We start from the raw sequence: 23986 nt of genomic DNA on the forward strand, positions 1-23986 counted from the left end.
AGTTGATAAACCAAAAATATATTAACAAAAACAGCACCCGGCGAACACATTTTTAATATTTTTGTCTCTATTTCTTTTACTGCTAGAAAACTACAGCTTTTCCTCAATTAAACGAGGCCAAAAACCATTAAGTGATAGCCAGTTTTGGAGAAGTTGCTCACGGAGCCCAATAGATGGAGACAAAAGGAAGAGAAATCAGAGGGTAAGTTGCGGAAGGTAAAGCAACTTTAATGTAAAGCAGACTAAAAATCCTCCAGAATCAATCTAAAACTAATATCTATAATAAGATATAAAAAAATTCAACTGTTTGGGTTTATTCTTAGTGGGCCTTTATTTATGTTGTATTTGTGTAATATAGTCAAGTTATTTTGTAGGCGTTTACAAATGCAACAGACGCATCAGTAGACACGTGTACTCAAAGGCCACTTTATTAGGTACACTTTACTAGTACCCGCAGACCTTTGCAAACCTTCATGGCATAGATTCACCAAGGTGCAGGAAATATTTGTCAGATATTTTAGTTCATGTTGACATGATAGCGTCACACAGTTGCTGTTGATTTATTGGTTGCACATTCATGATAGGCTGTGGCATTTAAATGACGCTCACTTGGTACTAAAGGGTCCAAAGTGTGCCAAGAAAATGTCCCCCCACACCACCATTACCAGACTGAATGATTGATACAAGGCAGGATGGATCTATGCTTCCATGCTGTTCAAGCCAAATCCTCATCCTGTCATTTGAAGGACCAGGAACCGCTCTGTTGTCCAGTTTTAGCAAGTCCCTGCAAAATGTCACCTGCTTTTCTATTCTGATCGGAGTGGTACCCAGTTTGGTCTTCTGCTGCTGTAACCATCTGCTTCGCTGTTCAACATCTTGTGTTTGGAGATCCTCTTATGCAAAGCTTCGTGGTAACAAGTGTTTATTTGAATGGTTATTTGAGTTAATGTTGCCTTTCTGTTAGCTTGAAGCAGTCTGGCCATTGTCCTCTGACCTCTGGCATAAACCAGTGAACTGCCACTGACAGGATATTTTTTTCTTTTTCGGACCATTCTCTGTAAACCCTAGAGATGGCTCTGCAGCAAAATTCAATTTCTGAAATACTCAAATCACCCATCTGGCACCAACAACCATGCCACCTTCAAAGTCACTTAAACCACCTTTCTTCCTCATTCTTATGTTTGGTTTGAACTTCAGCAGGTCTTCTGGACCATGTCTACACGCCTAAATGCAGTTAAGTTTTTGCTAAACAAATTTAAGGACAAATTTGACTGCAAATTTAGGAAAATGATAGTATGCACCTGTGAGATGTCCAATGGCCAGGAATTCCAAATTTCTTCTATTAGCAGGGCTGCAGTCCCAAAAACAACTGCAGTTTGATATGAGTTGTAATAGCCTTTTGGAGTATGTGTTTGTTAGTGCCCAAAAGATGGAGGCAGTATTGGCATGCCTATCTCAGACAATTTTCCTTTTCTTCCGAGATTACGTTATCTGTCTATTAGTGTGTATGACGTTAGATCAGTCATGCCACCACTGAGCGTTCCCCTTAAAAAAGATCGGCCCTGTTTGACAGATCTAACGAAACGTGTCATCTGAATTTAAATTCAGACTTTAAGCTGTCTGCAGCTGGGGGTGCATTTGAACTTGAGAGGGCGGGTGGGTCAATGCTACATCTGACACATCACCCATCATCTCTGTGTTTGATGAGGTGTTGGAGATGTTATCAAAGCAGCATGAGTGAACTGAGGCAATATTGTAGCATTGTAACATATGATATATATACTATAATTTAAAAAATTGTTATATATTTGTTATATAAATATTCATTTGTTATATAAATAAAACACTAATAATTCTTATGAAGAAATACACATCTAATGAAAATGCTGTCCTTCTCCTGACTGTCTATGAGCACAATCGACAACATCTATTCAAAACTTAAAAACTCTATCAAACTATAATTATCCATAACTGTAAATTTGCAATTTTGCACATTTATATTAACCTGTAGATTTGCAATTTTTGTGCGTATCTCTACATATATGCTGTAGTATTGCATACTCTGTATATATTATCACTGTGACAGTGTTGCAACTACTTGCACTTTAAATTCTGATTACACCCACACATAAGCTACAAGATCTACACTGTTTTACTTATTACTACTTTCTTTTTAGTGTTTTTAGTTGTGTGAAGGGAACCTGCAAAGTAAGAATTTCATTACTCTGCGTAACCTTTTGTGTTTTGCAGTGTACATGACAATAAACTACTTGAATCTTGAATCTTAAATCAAGGAAGAGAGGTCATTGACATTAATCAGTCTGGAAAGGGTTACAAAGCCTCTTATAAGGCTTCGGACTCCAGCAAACAGCGAGAGCTTTAATCCACAAATGGATACACCTTGTAACTGTTAATGATTTCATAATCAGAAAGAGACGGAGCGAAAAATTGCATCCATGGGAGAGCTCCAAGGAAAAAAACCACTACTTACCAAAAAGAACATATAGGCTCACCTCACATATGCCAAAAACATCTTGATGATCCCCAAGACTGTTGGGAAAATAAACGGTGGTCTATTAAGACAAAAGTTTAACTTTCTTGAAGGTTTACATCCTGTTACATCTGACATAAAGGTAGCACAGAATTTCATAAAGAGAGCATCATAACAAAAGTCAGACACGGTGGAGGTAGTGCCAGACCATCGTCTGAGGCTGCTTTTCTGCTTCAGGACCTGTTCGACTTGTTTTACTTGATGGAACCGTGAATTCTGCTCTCTACCAGAAAATCATGAAGGAGAATGTCAAGCTGTCAGTTTGTGCCCTGAAGCTTAGCGTACTTGGGTTATGCATCAGAAAAATGATCTGAAACACAGCTAGTCCACCTCTGAATGACTAAAATAAATAAACAAATAAGTAAAACTGAAGGTTATGGAGTGGCCAAGTCAAGGTCTGACCTTAGATGCTTTGGCGTGACCTTAAACACTTCATGTTGGAAAACCCTCCATGTGGAGGGTTTATATATATATATCTATATATATATATATATAGATTTATATATATATATGCATGCTTATATACTTTGCAATTAGCTTGAAACATGTAAGTGTGAAAAATATGCCAAAAATAATAAATGAGGGCGGGGACAAAGAGTTTTTCACACCATTGTGCACACATGGTGTTAGAAATGCAAGCGTATTACTAATATAGCTTACGTACACAGTGCAACAATTCATGTGGTCAAATCTTCAAAATGTATCGGTTTGTTTTAGCCTGTCAAACTGTCATGTATGATGCAGAAGAAATAAGATCAAAAAAAGACCTCTGCATTGCTTATCTCTGCTCTCGTGGGGGATTAATCCCTCTGGTTTCCATTACCAATTAACTCCAATAAAACACTTCACGCTCTGCTCCCTTGGGCAATACGATAGGCGAGCAATTTAGCATATTAATGTGATCAAGACAGGACCTGTTCCTGTGTCCTTTGTTCCCCTTTTCTTTCACCTGTCCTGCCCCTTTAAGATTAGATATTTCAATCTAGGCGTGTTTCCTGCTACCATTGACTGAAACCGAGAGCTGGCAGGCTGTAGGGGGGGAAAGGCATATCCAAGAGCTTTACATATTCCTGGACACACTGGCGATTCTTTCTTATTTTTATTTTTCTTTAAATGAAGGCTGTTGAACCAGCAGTGCAGTCACAGTCTAACAGCCTGTTTGTGAAGACCCAGCAGCTGCTCGCCCGTAAAACCATTTATGATTTATCGAGATGACATGAATGTCAGTCGGTCAAGGTCCGCTCTTCCGATCGAAAAGCTGGATTTTCAGGTTTCTGGTGGGAATCATCTGCTGCACGCATTTGGATGAATTTCTCCTGATTTCCAGAGGTGCCCGGACCGTGAAGGGATTGAGGTTGTTTGAGCGGAGAGGGAGGCTCACTGTGGGAATGACATGCTGCAGTAAAGACGGGAAATAATATGGATTAGAAAACGCCGATGATGTGACTGCGACACTTTGAATGGTCAGAAAATGCTTCCCAGCCGCCACTTAGCGCACAAGTCTTTAATATCACTCATTAACTGGACTGTTTTTGACTAAATAGTATTTTGGGAAGGGGCTACATGTGCGCAGATCCCCTCCCGAGCCATCGGCGTATTGTCTGAATCCCTTTGCAGTATAAATACTTGTATTGACCCAAAGAAGCGCACACTGCTGATCTGAGAAGAGGACACCATGTCGGCGGTGATGATAACACGAAAGGTGCGAAAATGGGAGAAGCTCCCGGGGAAAAACACTTTCTGCTGCGACGGACGGGTGATGATGGCCCGGCAGAAGGGCGTCTTCTACCTGACCCTCTTCCTCATCACCGGGACCTGCGCCCTCTTCTTCGCTTTCGAGTAAGTCATACCCCGTGGCAAAGTTATCAGCTGCTCCAAAAAGTGTTTCCAACTCCCTTTAGGCTTCTTATGCCTTTTCCGGTTGCCAAAATATCACGTCTTATAGCCTTATCCAACATTTGTCAACTTTAGAGGTGCATAAAATCAGTATAAACTCACATAATAAATATTTTAGCTTCAATCAAAAACATCCATCACTGCTTAATTTACGTGTTAGAGATGTCCGCTCTGAGAATATAGGTTATTTGATCATGAAATGCATTAACAATTTATTTTGATTGATTGATCTGGAAAGCAGTATCCACCTTCTCAGAACTCAGAACTAGCTGAATATCCTAATGCATCACAAAGAGTAACGTAAAGTCCTCACCTTTGATTAGGTTAAATCACCAAATCAAGCTTTTACTGTTATCCTCATCTCAGTCATGTGTAGTTGATCTGAAAATGATTTCTTTAAGGGAGTATTGGATTTTTGTTACCTTTCTAAACCTACGTAATGGTAATGTGATCCTGGGCTCGGTGGTGAGCAGTAAATGTAACCTCCTTTTATGGTTTTCTTTTGTAACAGGCAACAATTTCACTTTGATAACCTCGTATTCGTGTCTTGTTGATCTAAATTCTCTTCCTGACAGAGAAGATGGTTATGACTGACCACATACTGAGTTGTTCAATATTTAATGACACAAGTCATTCAGCTTTGGTTTTGCGGCCCTTTTTTTTTGGTCTCAGCAGTTCTGTCCCAATCCACTACTTGCACAACCCATTGGACTCATCATCCAGGCAAGCACTGTCGACCTGCTCGGATGCTGCTGGTGAAGCCAGATCTCATCAGTTCATGCTGTACTGAGGAGTGCCTTTTAATAAAATGAAGAACATGGACGTGGCTCATAAAGCAGTGCTGCTTACACTTTCTGTCCACGTCCTTGTTATTTCCTCTTTTCTTTCTTGGTAGTTTTTAAATGACACACAGAACACAATGATTTGGCACAAAATCCTGCTGTGTAACACAGTAATCTCCGTTGACTGTGGGTGTGTATGCGGCTACCAGGCCAAATGGATTTGGAGCATAGTGGCGAGGAGAAGTAGCTGCTCTTGCATAGTGCCAGGCCCTTCCCGTCTCTGTCTGCCTGCACGTTAATGGCCTCTTGCTTTCCTCTGAGTCTGCACAGAAGGAGCTGTTGTCCGGCTCAGAGCACAGAGGGAAAAGGATGATACTGCTCACGCTGAGCATCCAGAGCTGGGAGGAGGCGTTATGATAACTGATAGCTAGAGGGTCGTTAACTTGCTATGTTCATATTACAGCACAATATAATTATCTTTCTGGGTGGGACAGCTACTGAAGTTGGGCCCGAGCAACATGGGGGTAATTGCTAAATTCAGTTACATGGCAACTTGATACATTGAAGCTATGACAGGGTGAAAGCCATCAGCAGAAAGGCTCTGAGGTATAATGCATTCACAAAATGCCAATTTAACTAGTGATAGAAGCATTAAAACACCAAGTCTAAGCTCTTTGCTATTGTAGAATTATTTGTCAGCTAGTGCGAGCGCTGTAAGTAACAGCTGTTTTCATAATTAATGCATCTGCTGTTGATTATGTTCATTTTCTGCATTTTCCAGAGTCTGAGACTGCTTGTTCAGAGTACTTATTTTATCTTAAAACCCGACTGAAAAACCTTCCCATCGCTTGTCACCCATAAATAAATAACAACTATTGCATAATCATGAAACTTAGCACAGACATTCAGGCTCCCCAAAAGAAACCAATTGTAATCCTCCAACTCCAAATCTTGAATCTCTATAAACAGATATTTGCATATGAATATCTAGAATCTGTTGGCAAAGACAAGAGTTTTGGTGATGGAGGTTTCCTGGTGTGGCAGGTATTGAGGAGTCATGTGTAAGACATGCAGAGAGACCACGTGGACAGCAAAAGAAAGGTGCATTCAATTGCACTTTCAAGGTCTCAAGATATGTTTTGAAGATGACTCAACTTTCTTCTAGCCGCTTTAAGATAATCTGCATTCATAGTTGGAGACCAAATGGCATGAACCGTTGAGCACTCCCTCAGAAAACGCCTCTTAAGTTTCCCCCACTGGATGATGTCGTGATGATGTTCTAGCCACCACTGTGATTTGATTTCTGACTAAATCATTGCAAAACTGATCACATTTGTAACAGCTGCTGCTCTCTTTTGAAATGTCATCGTGTTAAGCTGCTAAACTAAGGCACGCTAGTGGATAAATATCTGTTAGGTTTGTCATTGTGAGTATAAATCAGTATGCTGACGTTAGGATTATCTGGCTCATTTTGTGCTAAAAATGGGAAAAAAAGGTATAAAACAGAAGCCAATAAATTATCAGTTAATCTGCAAAACTAATATTTGTTGAATTTCACTGCTCTAAAACACTAAAAACACTAAAAACAAACCAGTGATCAAAAATGTAATTTTTGTATAAAGGCTTGCAACACATTAAAGACTGTATTGCAGTCGATTGTGTGACGCTGCATCAGTATAATCAGCTAAGCTGCCTGTCAGGGCAACGTCTTGCTGTTTCTTTATCTTTGAGAATTCCTTCCTCACATGTGAGCTTAAGGTTGGGCAGTGTGCTGCACCGTGACGTTGATGGCAGAACAAGGGAGGGCAATGTCATGGCGTGAGCTGGCTAATATCCAAGACCAGGGGAGCAGACATCTCACTTTTATCATCAGCCACCGGCATCATGTGCAGGGAGACCCCTCCGTGTTTTAATTTGTGCTAAATTGCGGAAACCAGTGGCTGAGTACACAAATGGAAAGATGCATTAGGGACAAGTAAACAAATTAGTCACTGAAGAAATGGGCCCAGCCTTTTTAGTTTTCTTTTCCCTTGCTGGGCAGAATTTTAAGTCTTTACATCCTTACCTTATTGGATTTGTGCTGATCCTTTTTGCATATCTATTAAACTGGGTATTGCATTCAGTGTGTGTGTGTACAGAGGGCTTTAGCATGTACATATCTGCAGAAGGCTTACTTGCAGATAGATGTTTGCAGGTTTGGTTTCTATTTGCTGCTTTTTGTCAACGTGTGTGCATATGTGCATGCGGATTGCCACCTATGGATTTTGGAGGAAGGAACAAGAAACTGGAACATAAGGACAGTGTGTCATCTGTCTGTCCACCACAGGACACTTAGCCACTAGGCCAGAAAACCATATGTGCATGACGATCTTCTTTTCTGGGTATCGGTGCTGTATGTGTGCAGTAATGGGAGCGATGCAGGAGAAGTAGGTATACAGGGATGAGCCTGCAGAGCGAGTGGCTGCAGTCAGAAGAGCTCTTGTAGTCAACCCCCCCAAGCCTCTCTCAGCATCTAACTCCACCCTGTCTCCCTGTTAACCAATCGGAAAGCGGCATCCGGCCAAGGCCAAATGAGCAATAACATGATTTATACCCTACTCAGAGTACGCGCTCCATTTACAGCAACCATGATCTAAAGGCTTTGTTCTCTGGAAGCTTCTCTATCAGAAGGAGAGAGCCGCTCCTCTGTGGAGGGTGGATTTTATAAATCTATAGCTCACAGCCTGCGAGCCTGCTTCATGCAAGGAAGGAAAGTCCACATTATATTTGCATAAATCTTGGGGTGGGGTTGAAGTAGATGCACTGCTATCAAAAATGTGACAGAGATACTGCTAAATAAACACATTTCTCATCAGTCTCAAGTTCACTTGCTAAATATTATATGACCCAACATCTGTGATCCTAACTTTAATCCCACTAAACGTTCCGTGACCCAGGCTCTAATGTTTCATCTCTCTCGTTTGGTATTTAAATGTTGCATAACAAGGACGACTGATTTAAGCCTGGCATCAGAGTATAGTGAGTGTAGTCTGGAGCTTCAGGTTCAGGGGGTGCAAGCTCCCATGACATCAGAGCAAGGACATGTATCATCTTTGTCTACCTGAAGCAGGAAATTCAGTCACGGCTTGATACCGCATACTAATGTATGAGGTGCTGATATCTGCATCGTTTGGATGACTCTTGAAATATTCTTAGATAAGAAGTAAATGTTAAGTGAGCTTTTGGATTTCGTCAGGCTTTCGTTTTTTTGAATATTTATGAGAATAGCATGAGCAGTTTTATTGCTGTGGGAAAAGCACGAGGATCCACGAAAGCTTTTCTGATATCGACTTGTTTCCTGCTTGTATCTTAAAAAGGAGAGAGGGCAAGCAGAGGTTGAGAGCTTTTGTTTTTTTTCCCTCAGCAGTGCCCTAGAAACAGCCAGGCACAGTCTGCAGATGTTTGTATGACAGAAGGCTGTTACTGAGGCCCACTGTTGAGCTGCCTGCACAGCAAGTGCATAATTCATTTGGAGTATGAGTCAAGCAGGCCTGCAACAGCTTACAGCTGTTAAGTATTAATAACGGAAGGGTTTGAAATGTTCGACAAAGGTAAAATGTCATGAGTCACTATGTGTGGCGTCGTAATCCCGGGTTCAGGGGCGGTGTGGCTGAGACGCTGAAGTGATTCTAATTTGGTGATATCACTACTTTAGGAGCTTTTCATCTCTGAGCTTGTGTCATTCTGAGTTAAGAAGGAACTAAACGTCTGCAGAAGACTCGCCTTAAAGCATCTAATGCCCACCCACACCAGGCACAGACATGACAGTAGGAGCAGCAGTAGGTAGTTTATCTGTCTCCTGTGTAATGAGATTTAATTGTTTTATTTTAATGCCTTTATTGTCTTTTATGACCACCAGGTTTTTCCCTAAACGAGTTCCCTTTTATTAAACAAAGTTTATTCGGTGTAACTTCGGTAAAACTCGGGGTCTAATGCCCACTCTGTGATATTTGTTTAAGATTTAATTAGGGGCCAATAAATAATCCAAAGAACATACAGCAAGGCTTTATTTGCCTATTAAGTCAAGGGGTAAACTCAATTGTGATAATAGTTTTGTGCCATGGTTAATAAGATTACAGCCTTTGAATGTGATGTAGGCCTCCTCTGGGTCAATCAGTAACCAATATGAACTACTGCAACTTGTGCAAAAAAAATAAACACTGTAGAAACAAGAGGTTTTAGCATCTCATACCTTCATATAATTGGCAGTGGCACAATTTAAATTCCTTTGTTGTTGTTGTTATTATTATTTTTAATAAATTGGAAGAATGCAGGAATGGTTTAATACGCATATAAGGGGTGAGGTTAACAAATGTAATCTGGTTACATTTTGCCTTTTGTTATGCAGCACACACAGATAAGTGTGCAACTCATTAATTAGAAGACAATTTTGCTAAGAACTATGAGAACACAGTCTGTTTGGATTGTAATGGCAATGCATTTTCTTTATGTAGTACCTTTCAAAAACAAAGTTACACAGTGCTTAACAAGATAAGATAAGAAACAGCAAATAAAACATCTAAGAGAAGGCAAAGGTCACTCAACATTTGGCTTAGGAATACTAGCAGCACAAGGAGGTAAAAAGTGAGGAATAAAGAAAATTAAAAATAAAACAACAGGTAATTAAAAGCTAGTAGAACGTAGATTGAAATTATAACTAGGAGAAGGCGATTAAACAATTGAGGTGGACAACATCGAAATAAACTTCAAATGGAGGCACAGAAAAAGCCTACTTTGAAAAAATATGTCTTTAAGAAGGATTTAAAAGACAAAAGTGAGCTTGGTGATCTGATCTCCTCGGGATGATTATCACGAAAAATGGGTTTCCTAACAGAAAAAGAGTGATCACCCTTGGTTCTCAGTCGAGACAGTGGGGTGACCAGCTTGGCCGAGGACCTTTTTTCATTATTCTTTTCTTATTTTCTGTAATAATCCAAAAGCCTACAGACAAATTCTACTGTGTATCAAGGGCGAGGTGTTTTCTAACTTCCTGGTTGGTTAAAAAACAAAACAAAAAAAAAAGGCACTCTATTACAAATGTATTATCTCTAAAGGTAGTTCATGTATTTGTAGCATTTCAGTGTAATAGAAGGTATTGTAATGTATTCTCGATGAGCATTACATGAGATGAATTATACTACTGTTTATTTTGCTAAATATAAAGCAGTAGGTAAGCTTAGCTTTGCATAAAATTTAGATATTGTGGCATACCTGTCTCTGTACAAAGGTAAGGAAATCTGCCTTCTAGCACCTCTCAAGTTCATGAAATAATTTCCACACAGGTTGTTTTCACACCTTCACAAAGACATGCTGTTAGAATAGTAAACTGATATTTCATAAATATGAAGTAAGTTGGTTAAGGAAGAGGGTTTGTTAGCAACATGTGCGTGTCAGTTGACAGATATCCCTTCGTAGACGATCCAGTTTTTCCTGCTGCTTCTGTGGTGATTGGTGAACACGGAGTCACCAGAGTGGTGCCGTGACAGCTCCACCCTGCACAGCACAGGAAATTGTCACATCCAGGAAAGATAGGGGGGCTTGATGGGAAGCAATGATAGAGAAGCCTTCCTTGAATATGTTCCAGTTTACGGTTACGGGAATTGCACTTCATCGACAGACTGCATTCCCTCAGCCTGAATCCCGCTCTGTGCGGCCTCTGCACAAACGGCTGTGGGAAACACACCTCGCAGGCCTGCCAGTGGAAATTTCTATTGATTTGATCTCCGCTCCTTGTTTCCATTAATGTTTGAAATGCGCTGCCGGAAAACTGTTCAGACAAGTCAAGCAGGTGTGTGTGTGTGTTTGCTTTGTTGTCTTGTCAGAGCTCAGGTATGCTGACAGGGTTCATGTACGTGGTGACATTAAACAAGTCCGCTTTGTTCACTTTTAACTGTATGTCTGCATAGTGAGAACAGAAAACCGACCATGATGATGAAGCAAAACTGTGGGTAACACTGTAGTAGATGAGTAGCTGACATCCGGGCCACCTGTGTGAGGTTATCTGTGTTAAACAAATTAAATAAAACAGGCAAAAGCAATTTATTTTTTAATGGCTGCTGATTTCTCTCTCTTTTCCCCTTTTTGTTATATAACTGCAGCCACTTCAGGTTTAATTATGAGATCACAGATGTGCAATGGTGCCCCTATGTACAGATTTCTGTTATTGGCTTAGAGCGCATTGGATCGTATAGAAGAGCAACTCCGATCAGCAAAATTTGAACTAAGTCAACAACCGTCCACAGTATGAAAAATAAGAGTTTTACCCTCCATATTTTTCATGTGTTATAGGCTACTTGTTTTTGTTACAATAGAGTGTTGGCTATAACCAAATGTTAACTGTTTGGATATTCTTGTGTTGTATTTGAGTTTCAGTTTGTAGATTCTGATATTTGTTTTTAGTTTGTCCTCCTCGCTGTTGTCACTGCAATCATCCTGCACCTCATTTCTTTGTTGCTACCTTAGCAAATTTGTTGCTAGATTCAGCCGCTTTGTATAACCATTCACTGGATTTTATATTAGATGAAAAGGACTTAGCAGTAAACCACAAGACAGTAGCTTGCTGTTCTGTCGCAACCAACAGAAAAGTCCTCCTCGCACTTTTTTTATTGGTTTATTTATTTATTGGTTTTTTATTGGTTTAGCAAGAAAAATAAGATAATAAAATAACACCTTCATTTATTTTATTTTTAAGCCCCATTTTTTTCCTTTATCGTGGGCTTTTTTACATTTTCTGTTTAATTTAGTGTAATGTTTGGCGCTTGTTTTATATTTTTATTATGCTGTATTGTTTTAAGATGTTTTTTTATGGTTTGGCTGCTGTAAAATAGTAATTTCCTAACTTTTGAGATAAATATGTTTCTTATGTTATTGTAACATAAAGCACTTGGTGCTTCTGATGTTCTCTCTAAGTGATAATTTTTGCCAAATTAGCAGCAAAGGCTGTGAACACTTATGTACATGTTTTGTTTTTTATTTTTAATAAATCTGCGTTAATTTCAAGCAAACTGTTTGTTCACTTTATCTTTATGGGGAATCGCATGTAGAGTTTTGAGGCGAGGCTGTAACATGACAAAATGTGGAGGTACTTTCCAGATGCACTGTATGCAGATGCTGTTTAATGGAACAAAAGAGAATACTGTGTAAATAAAGTGTAGTCTGGTGATCTTGTGTGTGGGCAGTTTTATGCGTGGCATGCTGAACTACAGTTAGTGTTCCTCAGTCCCTTAAAATCCTGTAGTGCAACATTAGAGTCACATTATGAATATATGATTTCAGCCTCAAGGGAGAGCGATGAGGCCATAGAGTTAAACTATTAATAACTGCGTGTGGAAGCCTTTTTGCTGCTGCTGCGCTCTTCTGTTGCAGCACTTTGCATTGCAGCTCACATCTGTTATCAGATTGTGCAGCCGGCCCTTTTGGAGGAGCCCAGCTGGCTCTAATCTCAATGGCCTGGCAAATGGATCCACGCTTCTCCACTAGTACAGAAGGTGTAGGGAGTGCAGCATCGTGTTATTTATTCAAGGCCACGACTTCGGTCTTGTGGTTCGTGACCTTATGCTCTGAACACCAGTTAAAAATATGTGTGGTGTTGTTTTGTTGTGTCCTCTGTGCTCATGGCTTTCCTGAGAGTGCTCTGCCGCTTCTCTTAAGATTATCCGTAGTTATCATGTATTACTATGATGGAGAAATGTAGAACAGGATTTCTTTAATTAATTAATGTGAGAAAAACATGTTTTTCCTCAATCCTGTATGATGTCAAGTTTGCAGATGCGAATATGTAGAAAAGAAAGCAGCTGTTGTGTGCACATCATTTTAAAAACACTTTTCTTTTTCTTGTGCAGATGTCCGTACCTGGCTGTTCATCTTTGTCCCGCCATCCCAGTTTTTGCTGTCCTGCTGTTCCTTTTCGTTATGGCCATGCTGTTGAGGACCAGCTTCAGTGACCCCGGGGTGCTACCGAGGGCCCTTCCGGAAGAGGCTACATTCATTGAGATGGAAATTGGTAAGTTACAGGATTTGCGGACAGACACTCTCCACTGCTTCCCTTATAACTTCATGTGAAAAAGGTTTTCACAGGACTCTATGCTGTCCTATGAAAAATTAAGTACACCCTTACTGCAGGTGATTAAATGATCAACAGCAAGTGTGGGTATCTCTGTAAAAGCACAAGATTTGTAAGTCTGCTGGTCTGGAAAATTCAGGTGTGTGTTTTAACACAATGCCGATGCTCCCAGTAGTGGACTTTGCAGCAAATTCGCTCCAAGGTCAGACTGTGCAATGCTAAGAGAAACTAAAAAAAACCCCAAAACAAAGTCCAAGAGCTACATCTCAGGCCTTAGTCACCTTAGTTAGATATTAAAGTTCATAACAGCCCAATCAGACAAAGACTGAAGAAGTATGGCTTGTTTGGAAGTGATGCCAAGAGTTAGCTTCTTCTGACTAAAACCACAGCAGCACAGCTTTAGCTTGCATCAGCATAAACCTCAAGACCTCTAGAACTATGTCCTTTAAGGTGACCGACATAGAGATGTTTGGCCATAAAGTGCAAAGAGTGCCAAAGACCAAACCCAGCACTTCATACCATTTGTGGGCTGGGCACTTGTGGGTAGCGTGGCTGAGCGGTCTAAGGCTAGTCTCTCTGGAGGCGTGGGTTCGAATCCCACCGCTGCCATTATTGGGGACAGGGATAGCTCATTAGGTAGAGTGTTCGCCCCATGATTGGAAGGTCGGGGGTTGAAATCCACTGAACGGCTATCCTGAGGCAAGCTGGATTGGTACTCCTTCGATGAGTGAATGGGTTAAATGCAGAGGACTAAACAATTTCCTAAAGGATTAATAAAGTATACATTTATTATTATCATTGTTATTCTGGAGTCAAATGTGATGCCTGACAGCTAAAGCTGGGCTGAAAGTGGGGCCTTCATCAGGACAAAGATCCCAAGCAGAGCGGCAAATCTACAAGTGAATGGCTGAAGAAGAAATAAAAAATCAAGGTGTTGCAATAGCCCGGTCAAAGTTTTGTTTGATCACATTTGATTAAAAGCGATATCACCATTATTACCATTATCTTATCCACATGTTTCTCAGTCTGGACTAAATTGTTTGCAACATGGCTTTGCCCACTTCTAACAATTGAGAAGAGCTCAGGGATAAACACAAACACAGGAAACTGTTAAAGGAAACAGTGTTTACATCTACAGAAGAATGTCAACACTCTAGATCAAGAAGATAGAGCAGCGTTTATGTCTTTCAAATACCAGTTTAAATTGCAGCTTTGACAAATCCTTAACAGCCTGACAAAACCACATGCTATGCAATTGGGTTTATTTGTACTATTACAAGTAAGTTATCTTGAGCACTACCTGTCACTAGCAAACAATGGAGAGACACGACCAGTGACTAGCTGTGTAGCATTTAGCAGCTAAAGAGCCTCAGGCACAGCTGAAAACTAAAGGCTGAGCCTAAAGAGGAGCAAGAACCTGACCTACATTTGGCAGGTAAACACAAGCACGACTCCATGTGAACAGTATTGTTGCTAATTAAGAAACGAACAAGGTTTTTTGTTGCTAGTGCCAGTTGTAGGTGTAGTTGCAGATTTAATTATATTTTTGGGAATGTTTGAAGAGGCTTTATTTGCATGAAATACACTCATTAGTCACTTTGTTAGTTATACGTTGCTAGCACCAGATTGGGGCCTTTAAGGATCAATGTGTTGACAGATGGTCTTCTGCATGTTTATGGTTATTTGAGTTACTGTTGCCTTACTATCACCTTGAAGGAGTCTGGCCATTGTCCTCTGACATAAATGTGGTATTTATGCCCGAAAAACTGCTCTTTTTCAGGGGGTCTTTCTTTGTTGTACAGATGTTCGTACAGGAACATCAGCAGTTTCTGAAATACTCAGAGCGCCCACTCTGGTATCAACGACCACGCCACTTTCAAAGTCACTTAAAAAAATCTTACTTACCCATTCTGGTGCTAGACCTTGTAACCAGGTCTACCCCTCTGCACTGGAGTTCCTGCTGTGTGATTGACTAGATATTTGTATTAGTGAGCAATTGAACAGGTGTATTCTGGTATCTTTTCAAACCTTTGGCTTTTGACACAAATTTCAAAAATACAGTGGCTACGTGATTGTAAAGTTTTTATTATTTAAAAAAACCTCAAAGTAATAAATAGTAAAAAGTAGCATGTGACCTCACCTTGCCAAGTGTGGCAGTCCAGCGCCTGCCCTTGTAAGCAGAGCTATTCAGTATCAGTGCTGATAATGCCATAGTCACAAGTCTCTTATCTAGATACATTTAAATGTTTAGTCAGCGACGTGTCTAGTGGTTATTGCAGCTCAGGTGCTTTTACATCGTTGTCATCCAGGGTGTTGCACACAGCGGCGCGTGTCTGTGTGTCAAAGGACACCCAGAGGTGTGGATTGCAAACTAGGTGGAAGTAGTTAAAGTATTTAGGAGGGATAAAATATTTCACTATATATGTTTGCTAAACAGTGAGCAGACAGCCTCAATCTGCTGGTTTATTTATTCTTGTTATACTTTAGATTGCTAAAAGTTGGGTGTGCTCATCCACAAATGTAGAGCTTAGTTTAAAATACAGTTTTTCACAGTATCCAAAACATACAACACTCTTAGAAAAGAGAAATTGCCCTTTGTTCTTTATGATTTTTTTTTTTTTTTGTATTTTCATGCTGCTATATTTGTTTAGTATCCAGTGCTCTCTCTTTGCCTCCCTCCCTCCCCGTGTGGCTGCTCAATGTTCTTTGTCTCTGTTAAAGATTCACAGCATCCTTCAGCCAGCATGCGTGTTCCCTCGCTCTGTGTACGAAGCATGGGCGTGGACCGGTCTCTTTTGAGGACAGATTAGGCTTATAAAAAAAGGCTAGGGCACTCGGCTCTCTGGGATTGGGTTAGCTGGCATCAAGTGCTGCTGTCATCATGACCGTGACTCATCGTGCTCGTTCGATGATGCTGATGGAGAACCTGAAACGCATGCATGTTTGTGCTGTTAGCTCTGAAACAATTAGTCAAAGGATGGAAAATTCGCTGCCTATTTTAGTGATCTATTACTCATTTGAGTCATTTCTTTACGCAACAATACCACATCGATCCTCTGATGTTTCGTCGCTTTAATTTGTCTTGAGTGACAAACACCAAACTAATTTACTGGGTGGTTCATATTCAGTTTTTATTAGCTTTTTTTTTCTCTCTCTCAGTGAACAATTGTGATTTTTACATTTCAGATTGAATAGACAAGTTATAAAATGTTAATTAGTGAGCTTTCGAGGTGCAGGAATGTGGCGTTCGAGTTGTTGATAGTTGCTACCCTGTGTTTCAGTCTTTATAGTACCACAAACTAAGCATCTGTTTGTGGTAGTTTCATTTCAAATATGCTGCCAGCAGTGTCAGTTTTCTTTAACCTGAGGTAAAAAATAATAATTTCTGTACTTCCGAAAAGGTAAATCTATACCTTTAAATAACCTCACTGGACATCCCCTCTTTTGCAGCAGACTTGCTTTATGTTTTCTTTGACCTTGTATGTATCCTCTCACAGCATTCCCAAAGCCTTGTACCTTTCCACATAAGACATCTCGGCAACCTTCTTCAAATATGAAGCTGTTATTGACATAAACACTATTTAAGCAGGTCACATGACCGCATTATGCCAGCTTAAATTACGCAGTTTGGTACCAACTTCATCAGCCCACACCTTCAGATATTAAACAGTATGTTTTTATTAGGGGTGCAACGATACACAAAATTCACGGTTCGGTTCGGTTCGATACTTTGGTGTCACGGTTCGATATTTTTTCGATACAAAAAAATGTTCATGCATTTTTAATTTGTCATTTATTAAAATTATAAATATATATTTTAACTCAAAAGTACAGTTTTTAAATTTAACCCTAACCCTTGTGCGTGTTTTTTATTTTGACAGCGAATGCGCACCTGCGGACCACTTATGTGCACCCCTGGTTATTTAGCTCGTCATATCGCAGCCACAGAGATTCTTTTGTCCATGAAACCATAAAGCTGCACTTTCTTTTTTGCCTTATAGTCTGATTTGTCATAACTTCTCCGTTTTGTGGTAAGCTTTTCTTTGGCTGTCACTTCTTCACCCTGACCTGTCTTATTTGGCTCAGCAGAACTGAAATGCTTTTACACATGCACTCACATAAGCTCAGCGATTCTCTGCGCGATCAACCTCTCACATGTTTAAGCTGCGGGAGATTTCACTCGTCATGTTTGCATAGTAAGCTAACGATTAATAAGACGATGTCAGAGGAATTGGTGCACAAATTATCATCACTCACAGATCAGTGCTGTCGCTCTCTATACACAGTTCGCACGATTGCAAAGTGAAAGCAAAAAAACAAGCGCAAATTCAAACGCGACTTCAATATGTCACATATTGACAGTGGCTCACCGATGCCAATGACATAATTACCCAGCTACATTTCTGAAAGAATGCAAAAGCATTGACATATATTTTTCCTTCCTACAATAGCCCGACGGGCAGGGAAGAGATAGATTTTGGTAGCCCGACTGAAAAAATCGCTAGCTCCGGGACGTCGGGCTAGCGATATTGCAAGCCCTGTATCTGATTGAGGAATCACATCATCTTTGGAAAAGAGAGTTTATTACAGAGAAATGTCTCTTTCCAAAATAAAAGCTATACTATCCGCTTCTTCTGGGCTATATTCTCAGCAGCATAAGGAGAATCATGTGCTAACAGCTGTCTAAATGACTCGGCTAAAGTTAGTAGCATGCTTGTTGTTTTTGTCTTTGCACTAGGATGATGTCGGCGTAAATGTGCAGTCATATTCGTTGTGTTCCCACTAGTGCTTTCAGGTTAATCTCGTTGAAATGACCTTAACGCCACAACACGGCAAATCTCCGTTAACGAGCTACCGCGGATCGCTCTGTGCATGGGGCTAGACGGCCAACACGTTAACGAGCTAACTGCGCTAACACACTAGTTCACACCAATGTAATTGAGCATTGCATGGCACATCCAACATGCTGTTTTACTTTAGTCCATGACTCGCTTACCTTCAGGGTCATACGTCACATGAAAACCAAAATAATTCCAAACGCCAGATCTGAATGAGGTTCAATTTGCTTGTTGCAAGGAGAGCTTAACTTCTGTCTTGCTAGCTTGCCCTTCGCTCTTCCTTCTGACTATGCTGTCTGTGTTGAGCGCTCAGTGGATCTGCGCTCGACAGTGCAGCCTAGGCGGAGTAGTCGAACGCAGATTCACTGAGCGCTCCACACAGACAGCATCGTCAGAAGGAAAATTGATAAAATAAATTACAAATGTTGTATTGTTCGATACATATGCGTACCGAACCGAAAGCACTGTATCGAACGGTTCAATATCGATACGAATATCGTTGCACCCCTAGTTTTTATGTGTTAGGATGGCTGTTGTAAGTGTGGGAGTGCTAAAAGCCAGTTGAGCAAGCGAGCAGGGATGTTAAAGAAGCCTCTGCAGCCCCGATGCTCTGTCCCTTCTGCCTGTTAGCAGCAGTCCCCAGGGGGAAAGCTAATACGAGGAGAGGCATCTTCTCGGAATATATAATGCCACGAGCAGATTGAGCTTTGCTACCCAAGGGAGTGGCATCATTCCCTGTGAGTGGTGACTCATAAATTTATTCTTCACTACTTTATCCTGAAAGCCACTAAATCCCACATTCTGTGGGTGCATGATGCCAAGTATTTGTTGCTGTCACAATCTATGAATTTATGTCCCAGGGATGTTTTTAATAGAAGCCTGAAAATGTGCTCGTTTCACTGATTTATTTGTGCAGAAACTGCTTTGTTTTACTTAAGAGATCTTCATTTAGGACTCTATACAAATGATAAGTATGCATTTTAGGCTTTTGCCCCTTAGCATCTCTGAACACTTTCTAAAACCCAGATAATTTCATTTCCACAGAAAGCACTTTTAAAAAAAAAAAAATCTTAATGAATCCCCAGGAAGTCAAATAAGTACGCTTTCTCTTTTCCATTAACTCCACATTCACGCCTGTCCACTGCGACATGTTAATGGTAGATTTCTTCCTCGCAGCTACTCTGCGGGGTTATTCAACTGTGTGATCATCGGCTTGCACGTATAATCTCCAGATCCCGGAGTGTAAGATAATCAGAAACATCCAAATTGTCACAAGCAAATAGTATGTCAGAATTCATTTGTTTGGCATAAGATTGTACTGTGAAATATGGCCATTCCAGTGATAGAAAGCTGTCCAAATGGAGAAAGATATGGTGCTTTATAGTTGCAAATAAAAATATTGACAGTTAAACAGCCCACCTATACTGTACTGAGCGACAGTTCTTGGTGAATGACATCCTCAAGGTTCAGCTGTCGTGATTTATGTCACTAATTCTCACATTAGAGCTCCTGTCCAATGCAATCCAATGCACAAATCATGTTTAACACTGTCTGAGGATTTCATTTGTTGCTGTGTTGTGCTGACTGTGATTAAATATGATCTCTTAGAGTAATTTATATTATGTCATCCACATTGATTTAATGTTTTTCTGTTCGCTTCCACAGAGGCTGCCAATGGGAACGTCCCCGCAGGGCAGCGACCCCCGCCCCGAATCCGCAACGTTCAGATCAATAATCAGATCGTCAAGCTCAAGTACTGCTACACGTGCAAGATCTTCCGACCACCTCGAGCGTCCCACTGCAGCATCTGCGACAACTGCGTCGGTAAGAAGTCTCATCTGATCTGCCGTCGTTTGTTACGCTGCTCAGAAAGGCTTCACAAAAGGAGAAAGATGAGATGGGTTTATTTCAGGCGTGCAGAAATAGAAAGGTGAGCAAGGAGAAAAATAGCTCGCTGACATGATGGCGATTACTGATGCCTCATCCTTAATTACCTCCGTGCATTCGTTTGTCACGGTGAAAAAAAGAAATGTTAGCTTTATAAATATACGCAGAAGCGGACGGGATGTAAAAGTTTTAGAAAAACATTCGTGAGGGGATTTATTTTTATTTTTTAGAATGCCCTTTAAGTTTTGAAGGCCGTGAATTTGTGGTGCATTGTGATGCTTTGTGACGTGACGCGTGTGTGTAGCTGTGTCATCTCACAGCCCTGCAGATTAGCAGTGATTTGGTAGCCGATGAATGAAGAATGCGTTTGAAGGGAGCGTAGACTCACAGGCGACGGGAGAGGAGACAGTGGAGGCTCAGTGAGGAAATAAGTGCTCAGTCATTGTGAACACTGGTTCATCTGTGTCCACCTGCTGTAGAAACGCACACACTCCCAGCGCTAGCATTACACAACTGCATTCCTGTGACCCTCTTTTACTGCAGAGGTTTTTGTTCCCTCCTCACCTTAACTTTGCTCATACTGATGGAAGTCTCAGAGAGAAAACAGCCACTCCACTATTATAAGATGCAAATGCACAGTTTTGTAGTCCTGCACATAAAGTCTGGGGTGAAGGTGTTGGTCTCTGAATAACTGCACATATTTTATTCAGTGACTCGCGCTGCAAAAAGAAAAAGAATATGTGAGACTTTTAATCAAGTTTAAGTGCTTATAGATTTATTATGGAGTGAACAGTGTGGATGATTGTTATGCTGCTGCACTCCATATGCAACCTACAAATCTGGGGCAATCAAAGTAAACACAATATGCATAAATGGAAGCTGATGTTTGTCCATATGAAATGGTCTTTTTACACTTGTTTGCTGTTTTGTTTGCATCCCAATAACTGCTAAAATCTATCTTTTACCTGAGCTACTTTTCTGTCTGCTTATATTGTCTTTGGGTTTCAGTAGGGATGCATCTATATATCACTTTGGCCAGTTTGTTAGGTACACCTGTTCAACTGCTTGTTAACATAAATATCAAATAAGCCTGTCACGTGGCGGCACCACGATGCTTTCATCTATTAGAAAATGGTCAAAATGAGCTGTGGAGGTTCAAACTGAGATGAGAACAAAGAATAAAGGCGATTTAAGGTCAGAAAATGAGAAAATATAGAAGTTCTCTTTGCATAAATGACTTATGGATAAGTGACTTATAGTCTTGCCAGATGTCAGGGGAGAGTGTTTCACGCTGACAGGAAGGCAGCAGTAACTCAAATAACTAATAATTACAATCAAGGTATGCAGAAGAACAACTCTGAAAACACAACTCATTGAACCTTGAAGCAGACGGGCTACAGCAGCAGAAGAACACACTGGGTGCTACTCCTGTCAGCTACGAACAGGATACCCAGGCAACAATTTGCACAGGCAAACCAAAACTGGGCAGGAGAAGACTGGAAAAACATTGGCACAATTTCTGCTTTGATATTTAGATGATATGGTCAGAGTTTGGTTAAATGACATGAAAGCATGGATCCATCCTGCCAATCCAACAGAGCACCTTTGGAATATGGTGGAATGGGAGATTTAGGATTTGTGCTAATGTAACAGACTATTTACCATCGTAGATTAGCTGAGGGTTTTGGTTTTAGTGGGTAAAAAAGTGCTAGAGTGAAAGTTTTGAGATCACCACAAACATTAGCTTTCATCCTCTGTGCGTCTGTACTAAATTTCATGATTATCCCTCCATTACGAGTTAAGACATTTCAGTGAGAGTCATGCTACTCATATGCGTTTTATACACTCCTATCATTCCTTTCCAGCTCGTTGCTTTACATTTAGCGACTACTTTATCCCAAAACAGCTGGAATACAAATATAGTCATCTTGGGTCAACATTTGCATTGTGTTCCTTAAATATAACAATCATCCACGGGTCCACTTGAATCTACAAACCGGTTCACATCCTGTCTGTTTGCCTCCGTGTTTACTTGATATTGTTGTGAAACTTCATCTGGGGATTGCAGCGGTGTCGGCTGCGGAGGAAAGTGTAAAGTAAGATGTTTACTTTCATTGTCCATTTGACCCTGCCCTGCTTTCATATGGCTCTCCTCCAACTGATAGAGGAGCAGCCACAAAGAGGAAGCGATCACTATATTTAGATTCAGAAGCTGAGGCATAAAGCAGCCTTTGACTGAAAGACTGTTATTGAAATTTGTGTATTTTTAACATTCCTTTGATTCCCAAAATTGTCTACTCTCCAAGAAGGCTTGTTTTTCAGGTTCTGGAACATTTTACATATTTATAGTTCCCCTTTTGTTCTTTTTTTCTTCTTCTTTCCCTCAGACCGTTTTGATCACCACTGTCCATGGGTGGGCAACTGCGTGGGCAAGAGAAACTACAGATACTTCTACCTGTTCACCCTGTCACTCTCCCTGCTCACCATTTATATCTTCACCTTTGACATCGTCCACGTGGTCATGCGTAAGTATCCTGTCATTCAACTGGCCAATCAGAGAGAACACATGAGCCTAATCTGTAGCCACACCACATCATCCTGCTTCCTTCTTTTACTGAACATAGGATGAGACAGACAAACTGAAAGAGTATTTCTTCATATGGATGATAAGCTCTGGGTTTATTACCTTAATAACAATAATGACCTTGTAATTTCTGTTTCCCTGTCCACAGGCTCAATGAATGGTGGCTTTTTGAACACTTTGAAGGAAACACCTGGAACATATCCTTTAAAACTGAGTGTGTGGGTGATATGTTTGCTGGATTTTCATGAACACCAAAAACTGTACAGCCTTTGCCCAACCTTAGCATAGCTAAGTTAACAGAACTCTCATTACTTGAATGACAAAAACTCATCCTGCAATTGAAGATAAGCCGCTAAACTGTGACAAATAAAAAGAAAAAAATTACAACTTGCTCATATTTTGCACAGACCCTTCTGCAAGATTCTCATTATAAAATAATTCACTCTAAAATCATCCTGAGACTGTGGCATCAGGCCACACACTGGGATAATCTTAGGCTTGTAGTTACCTAGCTACAGCCCGTTAAAACCTGCAGATTCATTGATGAGAGGCAAGAAATAAGTGTCTGTTTATCTGCCTTTTCTCATGTTACAGAAATATTAGAAATTTTAATGGAAAAAAATCTTTAAAGTTGTTTTAATTAAGTTATTTCTAAATGGTCTTATTTTTTCTCCTTTTTGCACAGTTAGAAGGTAAAACCGCTTCTTTCATCGCTCTGTGTTCTTCCACTGACATTCACTGCCTTTAATCATGTTACATAATTTTTTTTGCTACGCTGTCTGCGGTTTAATCAGTAACCTCGAGTCAGCCAGAAACATCTGTTACTGTTTTCTTAACTGGAGCTCACTGTGCTGGAGGTGCTGGTGTGTTTCTTCACCCTGTGGTCAGTGGTGGGACTGACTGGCTTCCATACCTACCTGATTTCTCTCAACCAGACCACCAACGAGGATGTAAGTACTTTTTTTATTCTTGTTGTTTTTTGTTGAATAACTGCTCAGGTCTACAGTTCATTTTGGTTCGAGTCGAGTCTCAGTCAGTCCATTCTTTATTATTTATTATTATTTATTGTTTTCATAAAAAATGAAGATGGAAAATGACAGATGAACTCCTGAAATAATTAGGCAGCAATTGCTTTATGAGCGCACATACAACATTGGTTCCCCTGTACCCATAAAAGACTAAAACAACTGAGAGTGAGAAAACTGGGAACTCTGCATGCTCATATGGTTCGACATTTCAGTTACAAGGCAGGTCCCAGCTAAAGCATCTCGTGCTCTGTCATCTTTTTTCACTGGAATGGAGACCGTAATTTGCAAATTAACATCATGTAAGATGAGACGAGATGGT

General features: G+C 40.4%; 1 protein-coding gene across 2 annotated transcripts in view; it reads left to right on the plus strand.

Annotated features, from left to right (window-relative positions):
• The first annotated feature begins 40 nt into the window (after positions 1-40).
• zdhhc9 (zDHHC palmitoyltransferase 9) overlaps positions 41-23986 on the plus strand; it is a 33462-nt gene continuing 9516 nt past the window's right edge. Inside the window, exons 1-6 of one of the 2 annotated variants that reach the window (XM_076875459.1) lie at positions 41-202; positions 13110-13270; positions 19834-19992; positions 22443-22580; positions 22788-22834; positions 23485-23589. In XM_076875459.1, the coding sequence (XP_076731574.1) occupies positions 174-202; positions 13110-13270; positions 19834-19992; positions 22443-22580; positions 22788-22834; positions 23485-23589 (639 nt within the window). In that variant the 5' untranslated portion in view covers positions 41-173. Of the gene's footprint in view, positions 203-3545; positions 4391-13109; positions 13271-19833; positions 19993-22442; positions 22581-22787; positions 22835-23484; positions 23590-23986 lie in introns of those variants that run through there. The other variant, XM_076875458.1, reaches the window with a different exon arrangement.

The sequence above is a fragment of the Maylandia zebra genome, linkage group LG2 (genome assembly GCF_041146795.1).
Source record: "Maylandia zebra isolate NMK-2024a linkage group LG2, Mzebra_GT3a, whole genome shotgun sequence".
NCBI lineage: Eukaryota > Metazoa > Chordata > Actinopteri > Cichliformes > Cichlidae > Maylandia > Maylandia zebra.